The sequence below is a fragment of the Triturus cristatus genome, chromosome 6 (genome assembly GCF_964204655.1).
Source record: "Triturus cristatus chromosome 6, aTriCri1.1, whole genome shotgun sequence".
NCBI lineage: Eukaryota > Metazoa > Chordata > Amphibia > Caudata > Salamandridae > Triturus > Triturus cristatus.
In genome coordinates, this window is record NC_140589.1 from 1,265,011,727 (window position 1) to 1,265,031,175 (window position 19,449).

Here is a 19,449-nt window from a genome sequence, read left to right on the forward strand (position 1 = left end):
TATGTGATGCGCGTGCAAGAACAACCAGATACACTTTTCTTGTAGCAGGCTGCAAGTTATGCCACAGATTCTGAGAAATACAGCGTCTAGTGTCACCAGTAGCTCAAAATGTGGAAATCTCACATTTATATAATTAGCTCTCGATTGACTAAGGATTAAATATGTTTTTTCTTTGATTTTCAAAATTGTTTACTTGGTCAAAAGCCATTCTGGTAATGAAACATTTAAAACCGAAATTATCTGTTTCTAGTTAATTTTAAAAACATAATTAAAAGGCTTGACCAAAAATGTAGCATTTGCCCATATACTTGCTCTCCAAAGGTAAACAAATGCCACACTAGATATTGCTTCCTCCTGCTGGCGAAGAGATAGTTTCTCCTTTCCAGTGTGCTCTTTCTTGTCATTCTACATGGCTGGATCAGCATAAATTGTTCTTGCTTAATTGGTGTGACGTGCCTTTAGACTAGTAAAGTATTAGGTGTAATGGATGCATTTGTTGTGTCTTTTACTCTTTCGCCATGTAGCTAGGTTATGTTCTATTTGTACATACGGATGTAAAATTTTGTTTTAAACTATATTTTCCCCCTTTTTCCTCAGCAGTACCAGGATACAAATATGCAAGGCGTGGTGTATGAACTAAACTGTTACATCGAGCAGAGGTTAGATGCTGGTGGGGACAACAAACTTCTCCTCTATGAGCTGGGCGACATCATAAAAACAGGTGAGGAATGGTTCTTCAGTGCTGTGCTTAACACTGCTTTTCTTCATTGGGGTAAGAGTGCTGCTTTGATTTATTCTAACTTTGGTTTATCCCTCCTGGTAACAGCCAACACATGAATTAAGCAGAGTCTGTTTTGGCCTCAATGGGGTCAGTCCTTGCTCAAACTTCTGGCTTCGTCATTAAAATAGAAGCCATCTTGCTGAATGGCTGGATTGTATTAGCCGATATGCCCAAATCTGAATGCATCTCCCTTGATGTGCTTTGTATAAATAGCTTGATGGCAATAAATACATTGCTATTAAGCTATTATCCATTAGATATCAGGTTCTCTACTGCCTCAAACTATCACCAGACCAGAAGTATGTTATGTATATGTTTACATTTCTGTTAATAGATAACCAGAAACTTAAGCAAATGAATATTTTAAGTGGCTACATTTCAACATTTCAAATAGATAAATAGTGAATAAAACAGCTATATATCAGCGCGAAATACAATAATGCAGGTGCTCACCTTGGACAGTGTAGTATTCCTGAAATCCTCTATTTCATACATAGAAAATGCATTCTTGTATGCAGTGGTGGTAATTATATATACACGCGTCAGGAGCTAACTGTGAAATAAATCTCTAAGGTTACAGATTTCACTTGTACAAAACCATAGAAATTCTGCAGTTATTGTTACCTGAGCTAACTATAACTTACGCCCTGCAGTTCACCGCTTATGAGCTCACATATTACATCACTCTTGATATCTCAAATGACCTAACTGGTGACATCACTGATGACATTAAGGGAGTGTGTTTTCTAAAAATGTGAGTGTTAAACATTTGTACTAAGCTCCTACTAAAGGTTTTATTAGTATACTCGGTGTTCTTCTACTGAGTGATACTGCTTTTAAGATATAATATGTGAGGTCTGTGTGTACCTGTGTGTGAGTGGCTATATGGGTGTGTGAGTAGCTGTGTGGGTAAGTGAGAGACTGCTGGTTATTGTGTGAGTAGCTGTGTGGGTGTGTCAGTGGCTGTATGGGTGGGTGGGTGTGTAAGTGACTGAATGGGTGAGTGGGTGGGTATCTGAATGGCTGTATGAGTGAGTGCCTGGGTAAGTGTGCTGTGCCAGTGAGTGGTTCTTTGAGTGGGAGTTTGGTAAAATGAGGTGGTGTTTGAGTGGCTGTATTGGAGAGTATGTGTTTGTGAATGGCTGTATGGGTGAATGAGCTAATGTGTGAGCACTTCTATGGATGTGTGAATGGGTATGTAAGTGGTTGTGTGTGTGTAATTGGTTGTATGGGTGAGTGAGTGGCTGTGTTGAGAAGCTGTATGGCTGTGTAAGTGGGTGTGTGAGTGGCTGTTTAGGTGAATAAGTGGGTGTGTAGTAGATGTATGGATGTGTGTTTGGCTGTGTGCGTTGCTGTATGGCCGAGTGACTAGTTTGAGTAGCTGTTTGGGTGAGTGAGCTGTTGTGTGAGTGCCTGTGTGATTGAGTGGGTGTGTGAGTGGCGGCTCTATGGATGAGTAAGTGGCTGTATGAGTACTTGTGTGGGTCTGTGAATGGATATATGACTGGTTGTGTGGGTGTGAGAGTAGATGTACGAGAGATTGTATGGGGGTGTGAGCGGGTGTGTGAGAAGTTCTGTTAATGATATCGGTGATTTCATCAGTGATGTTACTGACCATGTCATTAATGATGTAATATGTGAGGTCATAAGCAGTGCATTGCAGGGGCATAAGTTAGCTCGGGTTGAAGAACCGGGCTATTTAAGCCTGGCGGCGCAGGGTACGCCTGAAATCTTCTGAGTTCGCCTTCCAAATTACAGAGACACGGAACACTCTATCTGGCATAGGAACTTCAATTTATTAGCTGCAGCTAGGTACAGTTGTCCTACAAGTAACATCAGTGGTAGGTTCTCAGGAGACTGCCACTTTAATCCGTGGCTCACAGTCTTTTGTAGCGCTTGAATCCCCTAAAGCAACAACCCCCACAATGTGCAATAAAAATAAAAATCATCCACAAGAAAACATTCTTTGTACAAGATACAGGATAATGGGTAATAGAAATTCCTTCCCTAAGGTCGTGTTCTCTACCCGACCCTATAGGTCAGGTGGCATAGCCATTCCTTGGTTAAATTAATTTACGACAGGATGTGTTTGCGTGTTGAAGATGGTGATTCGTAAAACAACTGGAGAGGCCGAGAACGGTCTCCAAGGGTCAATAGATGGTTATCTGGGGAATTAGTTGCTTCGAGCCGGGTCTCAGAATGGACTTAGCTCAGGGAAACCGGAAAGGTCGTGTAATATGTGCAACAGTATAGAACGTGAAAGAAACGCTATGAAGGTTGAAGGGGCCTGAGTGAGGGCAACAGCATAATGGTGTTACAAGGAAAGATGGGGCCGTATTTGAATTTCCTCAGACCCTCCTTTTGCCATTACTCAGGCAAAGAAGCCAGAGGCTGTTGTTAATCTGAATCGACTTCAATAGCCATGAAATCTACAAGCTGTTTTTGCAGCATTACCTTTGTGTCCGCTGCTTTCTGTGCCACCGGATTTGGAACACACAGGGTGGCGCAGAGCCCGCATATAGCTGGACCACATTGTAGGCAAAGGCAACATGAGAAGAGAATAGCCAAAGTCGCTCCGACAAAGGTAAGAATCTTCCATCCCCATGTAGACAGTAGTCCCCCAAACCATCCCATCAGAGACCAATTCCCTTCATCCTGGTGAACGGACTCAGCGATCTTATGTAGCTTAGAGATGGCTTGGTATACTGTAGGGGCGTTGTCTGGAATAAAAATGCAACAGCTAGATCCGATCAATCTGCATACGCCCCCACGGTCAGCAAGGATGATATCTAATACCATCCTGTTCTGAAGCGTGACAAGGCGGTCAGCAGCGAGTTCTGCAGTGATGTTGCTCAAAGCTCCAGCTGTTTCATTGACAGTGGATTCTACAACTCGAATTAGTTGTCTTATGTCTCTACTGTTGGCTATTGAGCCCCAGAATGGAAGGAGTCCTTTCAAGACATTCCCGACTTCTTGTCCTGACGTATCCTGGCCAGACGCCACCCCTCTTTTCTGTAAATGATGCTTGGCATCTGCTATATGTGTAGGGGGCAACAACCAAGCGATATAACAAGTGCCTCTCCAATCACCAGGTAGAGAAGTGTAAGCCTTATTTCCACTCACGAAGTATGTATTGCGTGAGGGAACCATGCGAGGCCAATCTGTCCCATTCAATGTCACAATATGTTGGCAATTGCTTGTACCTTTATATTCTAACCCTCCTTTCCTAATACAGAATGGTGCTTGTCCAGGTACCACTAGAAAAGTTTGTCCTTTTCGAGAGGTTCTATTAGAGGGCAGAAAATACAAATCCGTAGATTTGGTTTGGCGATCAGCATATTCTGACTTCTCACTATCCGTCCCATATATCCTTTTTCTGTCTCGCCAACATAAATGGTATAGATGTACTCCCAAGCGCCTTACTTCTAGAGTATCCCCATCTCCAGAAAATAACCAACTGGCGCTCAATTCCCACCATGCACTACAAGAGCCATTAAATGAAAAAGGAAGGGTAATGTATGGCATTCCAGTATTCACCGAACTTGGCAAAAGACCACAAACCCAACAGTTCGTCGCATTAGTGGCCAATTGATGTTGGTGTAGCATGGAAACAAATGTGTTGTGGAATTCACTCCTTCTTGACTCAACATGAGGTGGTAGAGTGCCATGTGAATGCATTTCAACCGTAACTTTGGGAGTAGGTTGTGTAAAAACTACGTGTAGTCCCCATCCTATATAAGACAATATAATGCATATCAAAATCAATATTATTAAAACCACTATAAAACGATTATGCAATAATTTGCAATGCTTTGTGCTCCTTGTTTGTATTTTGTCCATTCCCTTGTTAACAATCATTTCCAGCTCTAAATATTGCCAGTGATGCGAGGTTGCTTCACTCAGCTGTGATTGTCTGTAGTTCTTTATACTTTCCTACAAGTCCCACAGGCCTAGAGCCACATCTTGGGTCACAATTCTGAGACTTACGATCACAGCCCTGCAATCATGTGGAAATCGGGATAAAAACAAAGTCAATGAAGCACTATTGAGGTATTTTGTTCAGTCTGGGCCTCAAATCGTACCTCCGGGAACCAGGTACAGTTTGCTCTTGAAAAAGGAAATGTGGTTTAGTAGTGTCCAATTTCACTGCCAGTGGTATAGCTGTCTGGAGGACCTCGTCGTCGTCTTGTCCTGTTCCGGCAAAGTCTCGGCGTGCATCGCTGAATAGTCCAAATCTTGGTATTCTTCCGGTTTCAGAGTCGCTAATTCGTTTATGAACCCATTGATCATAAGGCAATGGTAGGGGCACTTTCTTGCAATGTACCCAGTTCTTTTTGCCGACCACCTTTACTGCAGGACGCGTCGTCAGTAGTACCTGACGAGGTTCTCTCCAGCTAGGTTCCAAGTTCTTTGACCTCTGGAAGTTTTTGACACAGACCCAGTCTCCCAGCCGTATGGTGTGACCAGGATCCGTTGAAGCCTGGGACAAAGTATCTTGTACCTGTTGGTGAAGGACACGTAACTTAGTGGATAGATCATGTAAATAGTCAATCAATAATGGATGCTCTATCTCTGAGTATTTCTTTGGCGTTGGGACTCCCCAAACATTTTCAGGGCGTCCAAAGACAACCTCATAAGGACTAAGCCCCATACGGGAATGGGTGGTTGTTCTAGTGGATAAGAGAGCCAAGGGCAAGGCATCAGGCCAGGCAAGACCCGTGCTGGCTTGTATTTTCGCCAGCTTAAGCTTAAGGGTGCCATTATAGCATTCCACCAAACCTGCTGACTGAGGATGGTTTGCTGCGTGGAATTTTTGCTGAATGCCAAGGCCTGTACATACTTTCTGCATGATCTGACCCACAAACTCACTTCCGTTGTCACTCCAAATAATTCTCGGTAACCCAAATCTTGGCAGAAACTCCTTCAAAAGGACTTTTGCCGTGGATAGAGCAGTATTATCTTTCAGGGGATAGGCCTCTACGCATCGGGAGAAGGCACATACCACAACAAGAACGTACTTCAGATTGTTACATCGTTCCATGTGGATGTAATCTATTTGTAAAACCTCAAAAGGGTAAGTTGGGGGAGCAAAGTGTCATGCTGGTGTTGGTGTTCCCTTCCCCGGGTTATGCATTAAGCATACAATACAATGCTTAACCAGATTGTCTGCACATTTAGGGATACCCACATTCTTCCATACCGGAACCAGAAGCTTGCATATACCTTTAGCGCTAATATGGGCTGGACCATGTGCCATGGTAACTACTGGGAGTACATAAGCATCTGGTAACAACCAGTGTTGATGTTCTGACAAGTCTGTCCAGCACCCTGTCACATCCAATCTTCCTATACTTTCTTTCCACGTACTCAATTTTTTCTCTGTGGCCTCTGCCTGGATCGTTTTCACACTGTCCACAGTATTCTCACTCATCCCTCCTTGTGCAACCCATCTAGCAGAGCCCGCAACATACATGCGGCTTGTAGTGTCTCTAGCTGTCTCTTTCGCTATGTGGTCTGCGAAAGCATTTCCTTGACCTACATCATCAGTGATCTTCTTATGTGCACTACACTTCACAATCGCTATCTGAGTGGGCAAGGTGAGTGATTCAAGGAGGTCATTTACCAATTGGCCATGCTGTATCTTAGTGCCATGGGATGTGAGAAACCCTCTTTCCTTCCACAGGCGGCCAAAACTATGGGCCACTCCAAACGCATACTGACTATCAGAATACACATTCACCCTTTTTCCTTCAGCCAACACACAAGCTCTAGTCAGTGCTATCAATTCAGCTGCCTGGGCTGAGTTATGTATAATACGCGCTGTTTCTACAACAGTGTATAAGGTAGTGACTGCATAGGCTGAGGTCGTTTCACCATTGGGAAGCTTAAAACAAGAACCGTCCACCCATAAGGTCCCATCCGGGTCCGGGAGTGGAGTATCCTTTAAATCAACTCTGCCTTTAGTCTCTTCCTCCGTGCGGAGGAAGCAGTCGTGTTGCTCCTGAGTGTCATTTTCTACTGGAATTGGCAGCAATGTTGCCGGGTTCAAGGTATTACATCGTTTAATGTGTATGTGGCTAGCCAAGAGCGTCAATTCGTACCCCGAAAGGCGGGCACTCGTGAGGTGTTGAGTCTTTGTTCTGTTTAGGAGGGTGTCTACTGCATGCAGTACCATGACCATAAGGGTATTATCTAATACCAATCCAGCAGACTGGCGAATGGAAACTGCCGCTGCTGCTGTAGCCCTCAAACAGCTAGGTAATGCCTTGGCCACTGAATCTAACGTGGCCGAAAAATAGGCACAGGGGCGTTGCTTGTCCCCAAATCGTTGCGTTAAAACTGATAACGCGCAACCTTCTTTCTCATGAAGATAGAGTGTGAAAGGCTTACTGTAATCAGGAGTACCTAACACAGGGGCAGAGCACAAGGCAGTGCGTAAATCAGTGAAACTTTTCTGACATTCCGCAGTCCATGGAAGCGGGTGTGGTGTATCTTTAAGAGTGAGTGCCAACAAGGGTTTTGCAAGAAGGGAAAAATTGGGGATCCATTGTCTACAATAAGAGGTAATACCTAAGAAGGCACGCACCTCTTTTTGCGTACATGGAATAGGCATTTGGGCAATTGCTTGGATACGTTCTGGGGTCAATCGCCGTCCCTCCTTTGACAAGAGATGACCTAGGTAGGTAACCTCTTGGCAGCAATATTGCAATTTTGATGGTGAAACCTTGTGGTTGTGGTCAGATAAGTGGCGTAGCAGTGAAATGGTAGCCTTTTTACAAGTGTCTTCAGAATCTGCTGCAACCAACAGGTCATCCACATATTGAATGAGAATGGCCCCTTGTGGTAAACACAAAGTATCGAGCTGTGATTTCAATGCTTGACTATAAATGGAGGGGCTCTCGCAATAGCCTTGAGGAGCTCGCTTGAACCGGAAGCTTCGGCCTGCTAAGGAGAAGCCAAAAATATCCCTACTTTCCTCAGCAATGGGAATGCTGAGGAAAGCATTTTTGAGGTCAATGACGGAAAACCAGGAAGCTGAGGTTGGTATCATTGTCAGCAGGGCATTAATATCCGGGACAACAGGGAATTGAGGTATCGCAATCTTGTTGACCTCTCTGAGATCAATCACAAAACGATAGACAGGTGGCTGAGAAGGGTTGGTTCGTTTAAAAACAGGCAGAACAGGGCTATTGCATACATTTCCCCTAGTCTCTTCGACCACATCGTTTTGTACTTAATCATGAACTATAGTCAAAAGAGCTTCTTCATCGTCACTGGAAATTTTATACTGTGGAATGCAAGGAAATTTAGTATTAGGCTTGAGCGTTACAATGTAGGGAGGAATCCGCAGGAGGCCCACATCATTGGGGCCGGTGGCCCAGAGGGTGGCTGGAAGAGATTGTAATTCAGGGGGAAGCTGATCTTTAGACAAATACATCGGTGAGGTCAATTTCTTACCTAAGGTAAGACGTACACCAGAAGGGGAACAGTGTAATGTTGCATACAATCTCTTCAATAAATCCAAGCCCAACAAATTTTCACCACAACCAGTTGTTAAAAGGAGCGGGGCCTCCAATTTGTAAGGACCTATTGAAATGGGCAAAGGGCATGAAACGGGGTTCTGAACTTGGGCGCCAGAAAAACCTACAGAAACATTTGTACAGCCAGACAAAGGTGCCCCAGGGAGTTTAGAGTGAATCATAGAGCTCTTTGTTGCACCAGTGTCTAATAGGAATGGCTCTGTAACACCTAGTGCTTCCACGTCAACATAAGGCCCGCTTTGGTCCACAGGAACTGATACTACTCCCTTACTTTGTCCATGGCTGTCCTAGTTAGGTTGGGAATTCTGACTCTCATCCTCAGTATAGTAATCACTGTTGTAATAGTTGGTAGACTGAACATTTTGCTGATCAAAATAATTCGTGGAGTTTCCAGGGGGCATGGAACGATGGTTATTAGGCGGCGTACCTCGTCCTCTACCTCTTGGTGCTGACTGATAACCACCCTGGCCTCGTGATGCGGGAATACCGCTCGTGCGCTGTAACAAAACCGGGCAATTATACTTTAAATGGCCTTCTTCTTTACAGTAAGCGCATTGATTTTGGCCCAGTGGGGGTCGGGGAACGAAAGGCCCAGACCTCTGCGACTGTCTCTGGTATGGTGTAGACGGCTGATATTCACGTTGGGCAGGGCCAGGAGGATAAGCCTGTTGCAAAAGAACTTTTGTTTTCAACTCTTTGGTCTTTTTATCAAGTTTCTCTCTTTCCTCTTTATCTCTATTTTCATAATACTGGGCAGTAGCCAATATCTGGGCCGAAGAGGAGACCGCCCACGCGCTTTCGGAATTCTTCAACTTATTAGATCTTTCCGGAACCAAATTTGACACAAATTTGTCTACAAACAATCGTTGGCCACCTTCCGTGCTCATATCCTGACCACTATGATCGATGAACGTCTCCTCGAAACGAGTGAAGAAATCAGAGACGTTTTCATCCGCTTTCTGCTTACAAGCGGCTAACTTATCCCAATTAACTCGCAGAGGGGGCATCATAGTTTTCAGTAAGGTAATGATCCTAGCTGGGAGTTCTGTAATTAGAGCCTCCGGTTTGGCACCACCCACTTGGAGTCTGTCCTCGGCGAGTATGGCAGCCAAATCACCCCCCAGTTCCCCCACATGGTCCTCCTTCCGAATCCTAGCCCCATAACGGTTGTGGGACCACATTACCCATTAGCATGTCTATATCGGCCAAATTCATAATACATGCATCGACAGTTTGGGACAACTCTTTGTAGTACCCAGCAGGATTTTTACGGGGGGTCCGGTAATGACTGTTTAAGGGCCAATACCTCAGATTGTTTCCACGGAACGTGTACCCACACGCGTTTAAAGTGAGCAGGTATAATAGGATTAGCACCCTGAGCTGCAACCTCCTCTCTCCACACTGGGGGAACCTCTCGCATGGGATAGTGTTTTAATTTTCGCCTGACGGAGGAATTGCGTTTTGGCAAGGACTGGCAGGCAAGCATCATTCTAAAAGTGACAAGCGTTCCTACCGCGTCCTCGACCTCTGCGCCCACAATCAGCCCTTTATCAAACTCTGCCTGTACATCGAGCAGGCCCTGGGGGGCTCGTCCCAATCCCATATCCTCCCACTCTTGACTTAAAATTTTACACATAGTATCAAAAACATATCTCTGCGGTGGTGCCTCCCACTGCTGAAAGGTGACCATAATATCTTGCACACTATACTGGGGGCCATTCGTGATCCACCTTCGGGCTTGAAGATCTAGCACTTCCCGTTCCTCCGGACCCGGTAGCTGACTACGAGTTTGTCTACGAGGAGGAACAGGGGTCATTTGAAATGTCCCAAAGAGAGGGGACAAAAGGTCAGAAACGGTATCGATCATTCGCCTCCGAGCGGAGGGAGAATTCGTCATTAGGACAGGAGACAGAATATTAGGCGGGGCAGAAGAGGAAGTAACATTTACGGAGGGAGCCGAAGGTAAGGGAGAGCTCAGCAATGCCGGAGAAAGCTGTGGTGGGGGTGCAGAAACCGGTTGGGGAGCGACAGGTGGGACAACAGGCGGAACAGGCGGGGCAGGTGCTAACAATAAAGGTGCATTCTCTCCGGGGGCAGGCGGTAATCCAAAAGGTACATTAGCTCCCTGCGCATAGGGCGGGGGTAATCTCAACAGATGGGACATTAAAGGATCCTTCTCAGGGTCCACATTTTTCTCCGCAGGGGGAAGTTGGCAACACTGGATAACATTTATCTACCGCCATACGATGTTGCCTATCTGAGACCTCAATCGCATGATCGGCTTGCAAAATAGACATATCCCTCCTATCCCTTTTAGCTTGTTTTATTTCTTTCTGTTTGGCCTCCTTACGCCATAGGCGAAAAGAGTCAAACATAGCCGGCCGGGCTTTTCGTTTAAACAAAGTGTTCTCCAAATTATCTAAAATATTGAGCTCAAAACTGCCGTTCTGTGGCCATCGTAAAACACCATCTTTTCTAGTATAGCGAACCCATGCCTCATTAAAAGCTATGGGGCCAATACCATGTTTAGAATATACTTCATAAGTGGGAGTTCCGGCCCGAGGAATTGGACCAGAGTCCTCCAGTCGGGAAGCCCTATCGCGATTATAACAAAACCATTTTCCAAACTTACTGAAACTAGGCATCGCTACCACAATAGTTTCTTTACAAACTTCAAGGGGTTAATTAGTCACTTTATAGTACAAAAAAACTGCACTCACCCCTTGGTTTCGGCTTTTGCAAAAGTCGAACAAAGTCAAAACAAAGACAAAGGAGTGGCCACTATACTTAACTTAACCAGATGTTTCCGTACGCCAACAGAGGTTCGTCTGATGTCTCGCGATACAAATTACCAAAGGGAGCCAAAGCGTGGCCGCAGTCAGGGCAGCAGGTCTTTGCAGCCGTTGGAAGGGAGAAGACACACGGTAAAAAACCTTCGGTCCACTTACGACATGCAGGGGTCGATCACGTGGTGCGTGTCCTCGGAATTTCCTTGCGGGGCTCCTCACGATCCTCGGGCTGGACCCACGACCTCTGAAGCGGCCTCACAGAGGGCACCAAATTGAAGAACCGGGCTTTTTAAGCCTGGCAGCGCAGGGTACGCCTAAAATCTACTGCGTTCGCCTTCCAAATTACAGAGACACGGAACACTCTGTCTGGCATAGGAACTTCAATTTATTAGCTGCAGCTAGGTACAGTTGTCCTAGAAGTACATCAGTAGTAGGTTCTCAGGAGACTGCCACTTCAATCCGTGGCTCACAGTCTTTTGTAGCGCTTGAATCCCCTAACGCAACAACCCCCACAATGTGCAATAAAAATACAAATCATCCACAAAACAACATTCTTTGTACAAGATATAGGATAATGGGTAATAGGAATTCCTTCCCTAAGGTCGTGTTCTCTACCCGACCCTAGAGGTCAGGTGGCATAGCCATTCCTTGGTTAAATTAATTTACGACAGGACGTGTTTGCGTGTTGAAGATGGTGATTCGTAAAACAACTGGAGAGGCCGAGAACGGTCTCCAAGGGTCAATAGATGGTGATCTGGGGAATTAGTTGCTTCGAGCCGGGTCTCAGAATGGACTTAGCTCAGGGAAACAGGAAAGGTCGTGTAATATGTGCAACAGTATAGAACGTGAAAGAAACGCTATGAAGGTTGAAGGGGCCTGAGTGAGGGCAACAGCATAATGGTGTTACAAGGAAAGATGGGGCCGTATTTGAATTTCCTCAGGGTAACTGTAGCTGCTGAATTTCGGTGGGTTCTAAACCTAACTGTGTCCCTGTAACCTTTTTTTTTTTGGGGGTGTATTTCAAATTTTTTTTACTAACTATAACATCCCTGTAACCTTTGTTTTTTAAGTGAATTTCTATGGTATTTTAACTAGTAGTCAAGTTTGCAGAGTGGTGGATAAAGGGGGTGTGGCCTCCAACCAGCTCTCAGGAATCCACACTGGAGATAACAGGAGGGCTTCTTGGCCCCCAAGGACCGTTAGCATCCTGGAGAACTTCATACACTCCCCCCCTTCAAGGTGGGGGTGTCAGGGTATTTTTACCTTGCTACCCCCTTTTTTTTTTTTTTCCTTAACGTTTTTTCTGGGTTTTTTCTGGGACTTGCTCAAACCGAGTCCCAAGATGGCTGCTAACTCTTCCTGGTTTGAAGTGTTGGCATTCAATCAGATCTCAGCACGAGATTGGGATTGGGAGGGGTCGCGGATCCTCCACATCCTTATATATGCAATTTGAAATTTCTTTTAATAACTACGCAACAACTGAATGGATTTACACCAGCTCACAAAAAGGCACTTTCCTGAACCCACATCTACCTTCCTGCCAAATTTGGTGTCATTCCATTAAGCAGTTCGGGCTGTAGCTGTGTTTAAATTTCCCATGGAACTGAACAAGGTGAATACACGTTTTGTGATAAATTGGGCAGCGGCATATAGCTGTAATTTCATGGTATACCACGGTACTTGCTGATAACAAAGGTAGGTAAACTTGTTTTTACTACTTTATATGGTTTTTTTTTAAAAGTCATTGGAATACCGAGAGACTACTTAGAAATTACTGCATTACTTTAAAAAAATTAAAAATTCAATTTGTAAAATAATTTAAAAAATACTCTACTAAGCTATATTTCACAAATATAGTATATGACGGTGTATTGTTTTTTTTAAACTACCGCAGTAATGCCTCGGCACTAGCATGGTAGTCTGTAAATGTTTATTTAAAAATATAAAGTAATAAAACTAGTTTTCCCTGCCTTTAAAGACTTACCTGAAATGCTTCATTCCTTCCTATGCACTTATAATACAATAGTATACTATATTTCTGCTTAAAAGCCAGAACGCAGTAAAAGTGTCGTTTAAACAACATGGCTGCCTTTTACTTCTGTAAAGCAGTCTTTAACCAATTATATACTTCTTTGTCGTTGGCATGCACTGCGGTATACACGAAATTACCACGGTATATCATTGAACAATACATCATTAACGTTTTGTGGTTTATAACTTGAACACTACTGAACAAATTTAGATATACTACCAACCAGGACCCTTTGCACCCCATAATCTATATTCCTGCAACATTTCATCTACATCCGACATTTTCTCGCTAGGTGTGTTGAAACTACACTTAACAACATGACATGCCACTCCACTGTGTGGCCCTCCACTCTGACATGCCACTCTGCTCGATCATGCTTCACACCACTCTGCTCTATCATACGTCATGCCACTCTGCTCCACTCTATCATACTATTCTATGTTCAAAACCCCAGGTAACTATGCACTCATTCAAAGTTCATGACACATGCATATAAGGGCCAAGCAGACTAAATATTTTTTTAAAATTGAACATTTTTGTTACCTCAGCATGTATCTAAACACAGTGATATACAGATATTAATAGTGTTATTAAAATACCTAGCAAATTAAAAACTTAGTGCAGCATGACAACAACACCTTCAGGCAGGTAGTTGCACGATAATAAACCATCAGTGTGCAATGATTTCAAGATTTGATGTATCTTATTTTCCTCAATCAAGACTAATTCAGGATTGGTCGAGAAATATTTATAAGCAGGTCATCTCATAGTTACATCTAATGTTACTTCGCGATGATCACTTTGTAACTGAGGTAGTGGCTTAAATTGTTGATGAAGCTTAATGAAATCAAATCTACGCGCATTTCGGCGACCCAAGCACCTTCATCAGAAAAACCACAGATAAGATGATAAAATACCTGAACATATACAACATACGCACTCAGACCATCAATTTTATCATTAAATTAATTATTTTAATATAAAGGTAAAATTACAAGGTTGGTTTACCTATACCACCAAATTGAAGAAAGAATGGATCATTACAGAGATGTTAAAGGAATAAGGTGACCCATCTATTTACCAATAAAGTGTGGTAAAGATCTCTTAAGAAAAAAAGACATATCCTATATATGTCATAATAGTTAAAGATACCAATCTCCCAAGTGTCAAAATGGTGCAGAACAATAATATCAGTTACAGAAAATTATATATTTAAATAATCAAAATATGCACCCATTCGGACAAAGTGTTTGGATCTCAAATGAGAAGCAATGCAACTGTGATGGATAATCTCTTGCCAGTTATGAAGTGTGAATTCACACTAATGGAGCTGAAAGAGGAACTATAAAGGGATGGTAACTTGAGCAGACAACTATGGGGAAAGAAAAAGTATTAAGGAATTTTGAAATATTTGAAAACGACTCGAAAATACCTAAATGATGGAATAAGATTTAAAAGTAGGGCAAAATCAAAGGGGATGATGGATGGAGTGTTGAACATTGCAAGCACTCACCCCCAGTCAACTGATCTGGGTTTAATCCATCATCATTCTTTAGCTCACTCCGCCACCCCAGTTCAGACATGGCCATATGCAAATCAGTCTGACCCTGTGCCTCATGGGAACAGTCCAGCCCGAACTGCCAATTCATGTCTTCCCTGGACCGGAAACAAGCATCCTGGGACCGGTTTTGGGTTCATAACCCTCATCAGCCAGGCTATCTTGAATCCAGTGGCAAAGTGAGCAAGGGACCCACGTCTGGACATACCCTGCCAACTTAGGGCAAACAAATCAAAACCAAAGGGGATGATGGACGGAGTGTTGAACATTGCAAGCACTCACCCCCAGTCAACTGATCTGGGTTTAATCCATCATCATTCTTTAGCTCACTCCGCCACCCTAGTTCAGACATGGCCATATGCAAATCAGTCTGACCCTGTGCCTCATGGGAACAGTCCAGCCCGAACAGCCAAGCCATGTCTTCCCTGGACCGGAAACGAGCATCCTGGGACATGTTTCGGGTTCATAACCCTCCTCAGCCAGGCTATCTTGCATCCAGTGGCAAAGTTGACTTGGGGTGAGTGTTTGCAATGTTCAACACTCCGTCCATCATCCCCTTTGGGATATAAAATACTGCATTTGTTGAGTGGCCAAAAGAGAGTCTGAGATATCTATGCTTATTGGTGCATCTCACATTACAAAATCTTGTTCTCAGTAAAGGTAAAGGGAAACATATCTCCAAATGGGGATGGTGGCGAAAGGTGAATGACTTCTCATATTGAATCTAATGGCATTTTTCCAAGTGATCTCATTATTTAGTTCCCGTTTATGGGTATCCAGAGTAAACATCCAGAAGACTTCATGTCATTTTCTGACTTCAAATCTTAATGTCTCATGGGCTACTTCAATTTTCTCCACAATTAGCCATATAATGTCATCTGGTGTATGTTTTTCCTCTAGGAAGCGTTTCATTGAGGAAGCTGTGAGCTTAGCTGTGCGATTGGCCAACTGGTGTTCGGTCAGTCATGTTGCAGTTGGGAGGGCCCTCTCTCCTACGTAGCCCAGATTGCACAGACACTGAAATAAATAGATTAGGTTTTTGGTTTTACAGTTAATGAATTTCCTGGCCTTATCTGTGTAGCTGTTGTGTGAGAGGGTTTCTGTCTCTACAACTGAATCACAAACTATACGTTGTGTACATTTATATGTTCCCATCAATGGTCTTTTGTATGAAGGGAGCACCTGTCTTAAACTGTAAATGTGCAACATTAGCTTTGATATTTTTATTGCGGCGGTGGGTAAACAAGGGTCAATGAAGTTTAGACTCATGAGTAGCATTGCTGTTTAAAATATGCCTGTTAGAACAAATTATCTGTCTAACTTTCTCATTCATCATAGTGTGTTTGGTATTACAAACTAGATGTAGTGCAATTTATCATTATTGTTCCTGTAAAAGGTGGTCCCCGTATACAATCTGGCTCTTTTATAAGCCTCTTGCACTAGACGTTTCGGGTATCCTCTCATGTGGAATGTTTCTTTCATTTCAATGGCTCAGTTAAATTGGAGCAGTTTCTCCCAAGCCTTAAAAACTGGCCAAAAGGGATGCTTTGTTCCTGATGGATACTTCTGCCTGTGGATTCCTCACCTTCTGAATACCCCCTGCGCCCGCATTCCACGTAAATTCTTTCCTAGCTCTCCCACATTGACGAGAACGTCTAAATAGCACGACTCCACTCGCGACTTCGTATGACGTCACCGGAGGCATAAGAGGACCTCATCGGCGTGCTGACGTCAGTTCACTTTTTTCCGAACCGTCGACGCACAACTGTTTTTCTAGGGACTCCCCATTTTCTATAGAGAACTTTGTATCCTCGAATTTCTAATAGCTACTTCTATGAAGTATGGATTTAAGCCCTGCAGGGAGTGTGACGGTCACATGTCGATCACTGACCCGCATGATTATTGCCTTTTGTGCTTGTCTTCGGATCACGACGTCGATGAATGCCGAAGCTGCAGGAAGATGAATCCTGAGGCCATTAGGAGCGTGACGCTAAGCTGTTTATAGCCAGAGCCAAAAAGGAGAAGAGGGGTCTCACACTTCGAAGTCAAGAAAACCTAAGAAGTTTAAGAAGAAACATGGCTATCGGCGCCATTCGTCGAAGGTCAGGGCTTCGAGGTCGAGGTTGTCTTCTCCAGCTAAGCAACTTCGAAGACAGAACTTTGTATCTCCTTCTCCAACCATCTCCATGGGTGACGCCGGTTCCATCTCTGGCTCCGAGGTCGCCGGCGTCGAAGGGCTCTTCGTCGCCTGAAGATTCTCCGGCTCCTGGTATGTCTCCGACGCCCATGGAGTCTTCTCCAGTCCGTGTGGCTTAACCTGTGCGGGTGCCGTCTCCAGCTCCGCAGGCTCCAGTTTAGCCTCAGGTGGTTCCTGGTCAGGAATGTATGGATCCATATCCTCCTTTTCCTGTTCCTGGATCAGACCCTACGCATTTTCTTAATGCGATGTTTGGCATGTTTGCCTGGGCCTCTACTCCATCTGGTGCGGCTTCGGGCCCTGTGGCCTTTAACTTGGGTGTGCCTCACCACTATGCTCAAGCACCCTTTGTGCCATTCTTGCTGACTACTCTGGCTTGGCATTTTCCGGCGCCGAGGTCTTCCTCACCGGCTCCTCGGACTCCTTCTGCTCTAATTAGATCGACGCCAAGATTTGAAGCTGAGGCTCCTCCATCGACGCAGTTGATGTCCTCACTGGCGCCGCGGTTGGCGCCGCCGATTCTTAAACAGCGCTCTAGGAGAGCGGCGCAGAGGCTCCTTGAGGAGGAGGAATATGCACCGGAGCAGGCGGAAGGAGAGATTGTTGAGTCTGTTTACGAGTTTGAGGGCTTCCAGGAGGCCAGTGGATTGGATACTTCTCCTGAGTATGAGCTCTCATCTCCAAAGGCTGGAGCTTTGCAAGACATTGCTCCTTATCATGTGGTAATAAGGAAGGCAGCTGAGTTGCTTGATCTGCAACTTCCTTCAGCGGAGGTAAAATCTAATATCCTGACTGAGGTTCTTATTACACCTTCTACAGCCTCTGAACCTCTGCTACCCTTTAATGTGGCTTTAACGGAGCCTATTTTGAAAATTTGGCAGAAGCCCTGGTCTGCTCCTGCAGTTTCTCGTTCCATTTCAAGAAGGTACAGGCCTGCTCCTGGGGGTCCGGCTTTTCTGTCTTCGCATCCGTCACTGGAAAGCTTGGTGGTCCAGGCTTCTTGTTCGAAGCAATCTTCTGTTTCTTTCCCTACCATACCCGGTGATAGGGATTCTAAAAAAATGGAGCAAGCGGCAAAGAAGGTATTTTTTTCTGCGAGTATAGCTCTAAAGTCCACTAATGCTACCTGTCTCCTTGGGAGGTATATCAATGCTCTGATGGACTCAGTCAAACAGTTAGCTCCAAAGTTGCCTGAAGAGGATCGGAATAATTTCTTGGAGGCCCTTACTGATTCTCAAGCTGTGGCCCGTCAGGTGATACAATCGGGTCTGGACACTGCTGACTCTGTGGCTCCTGTGATGGGGTCCTCTGTGGTGACAAGACAAGCTTGGCTTAGATCGTCCGGATTTTCTCCTGATGTTCAAGCGACTCTGCTAGATTTGCCCTTTGAGGGGGTCAAGACTGTTTGGAACTAAGGCTGACTCTGCCTTGCAGCGTTTTACGGATAGCAGAGCAACTGCAAGGTGTTTGGGCCTTCAGACGCAGTCTAGGGGATACGGCTACAAGTAGTATTGTGCTTTTGGAAGGGCTGCTTCTTTTCGTGGCCGCCAACAGATTCAACAGACCCAGCAGCAGCAGAATCCTTTGTACAAATCATACTGAGGGGAAAATAAAGGACGTCTTAGGGGAGCCTCTCGGCAGCGATCCTCCTCCTCCTCCACTTCTCCTTCTACCACCGTTGGTACTTCAGGAAAGCAGTTCTAGGTCCCCCATCTTAGAACATGTTGGTCTGGTAGAGGGTCGGGTGTCCCACTTTCTACAAGATTGGAAATCGATCACATCAGATCGTTGGGTTTTAAATCTTGTAGAGAATGGGTACACCCTCCCTTTTTTGGAGTTTCCTCCTCCTTACCCTCCTCGCCAGGGTTGGTGCTCAGAGGACCACTTACTGCTTTTACAGCAGGAAGTTCTTACCTTGTTACAGAAAGGTGCGATAGAGGTGATTCCGGAGCAGGAAAGGGATCAGGGATGCTACTCCCGGTATTTCCTGATCCCCAAAAAGGACGTTCGATTAAGGCCAATCTTGGACCTCAGGATTTGAAATCTTTACCTCCGACAAGAAAGGTTCAAAATGTTGACCATGGCTCAGGTTCTTCTTGCGCTGCAACAGGAAGACTGGATGGTGTCCATCGATCTGCAGGATGCGTATTTTCACCTTCCCACCCTGAAGTCGCATCGGAAGTATCTCCGGTTCACGGTAGGATCGCAACACTATCAGTTTGCGGTTCTTCCGTTCAGTCTCACTTCTGCACCTCAAGTCTTTACGAAGGTGATGGCAGTGGTAGCAGCACATCTCAGAAGGTCAGGGGTTACTGTTTTCCCCTACCTGGACGACGGGCTGTTGAAAGCAGTCTCCGGAGTTAGTGATGTGCCATTTGCAAGCAACAACGCAGCTGTTGTCCGAGTTGGGTTTTTCAATAAATGTACCCAAATCTCACCTGTTGCCTTCTCAGCGCTGCCTGTTCATAGGGGCAATACTGGACACTACTGTATGTCGGGCATTTCAGCCTCCTCAGAGGGTTCTTGACATTTGGGAGATGATTCCTTAGTT

At 44.8% G+C, this 19,449-nt stretch overlaps 1 protein-coding gene across 2 annotated transcripts in view; it reads left to right on the plus strand.

Annotated features, from left to right (window-relative positions):
* PDE10A (phosphodiesterase 10A) overlaps positions 1 to 19,449 on the plus strand; it is a 1,160,934-nt gene that overhangs the window by 452,935 nt on the left and 688,550 nt on the right. Inside the window, exon 4 of one of the 2 annotated variants that reach the window (XM_085612212.1) lies at positions 598 to 721. In XM_085612212.1, coding sequence (XP_085468338.1) covers positions 598 to 721 — 124 coding nt within the window. The remainder of the gene's footprint in view (positions 1 to 597; positions 722 to 19,449) is intronic. The other variant, XM_085612213.1, reaches the window with a different exon arrangement.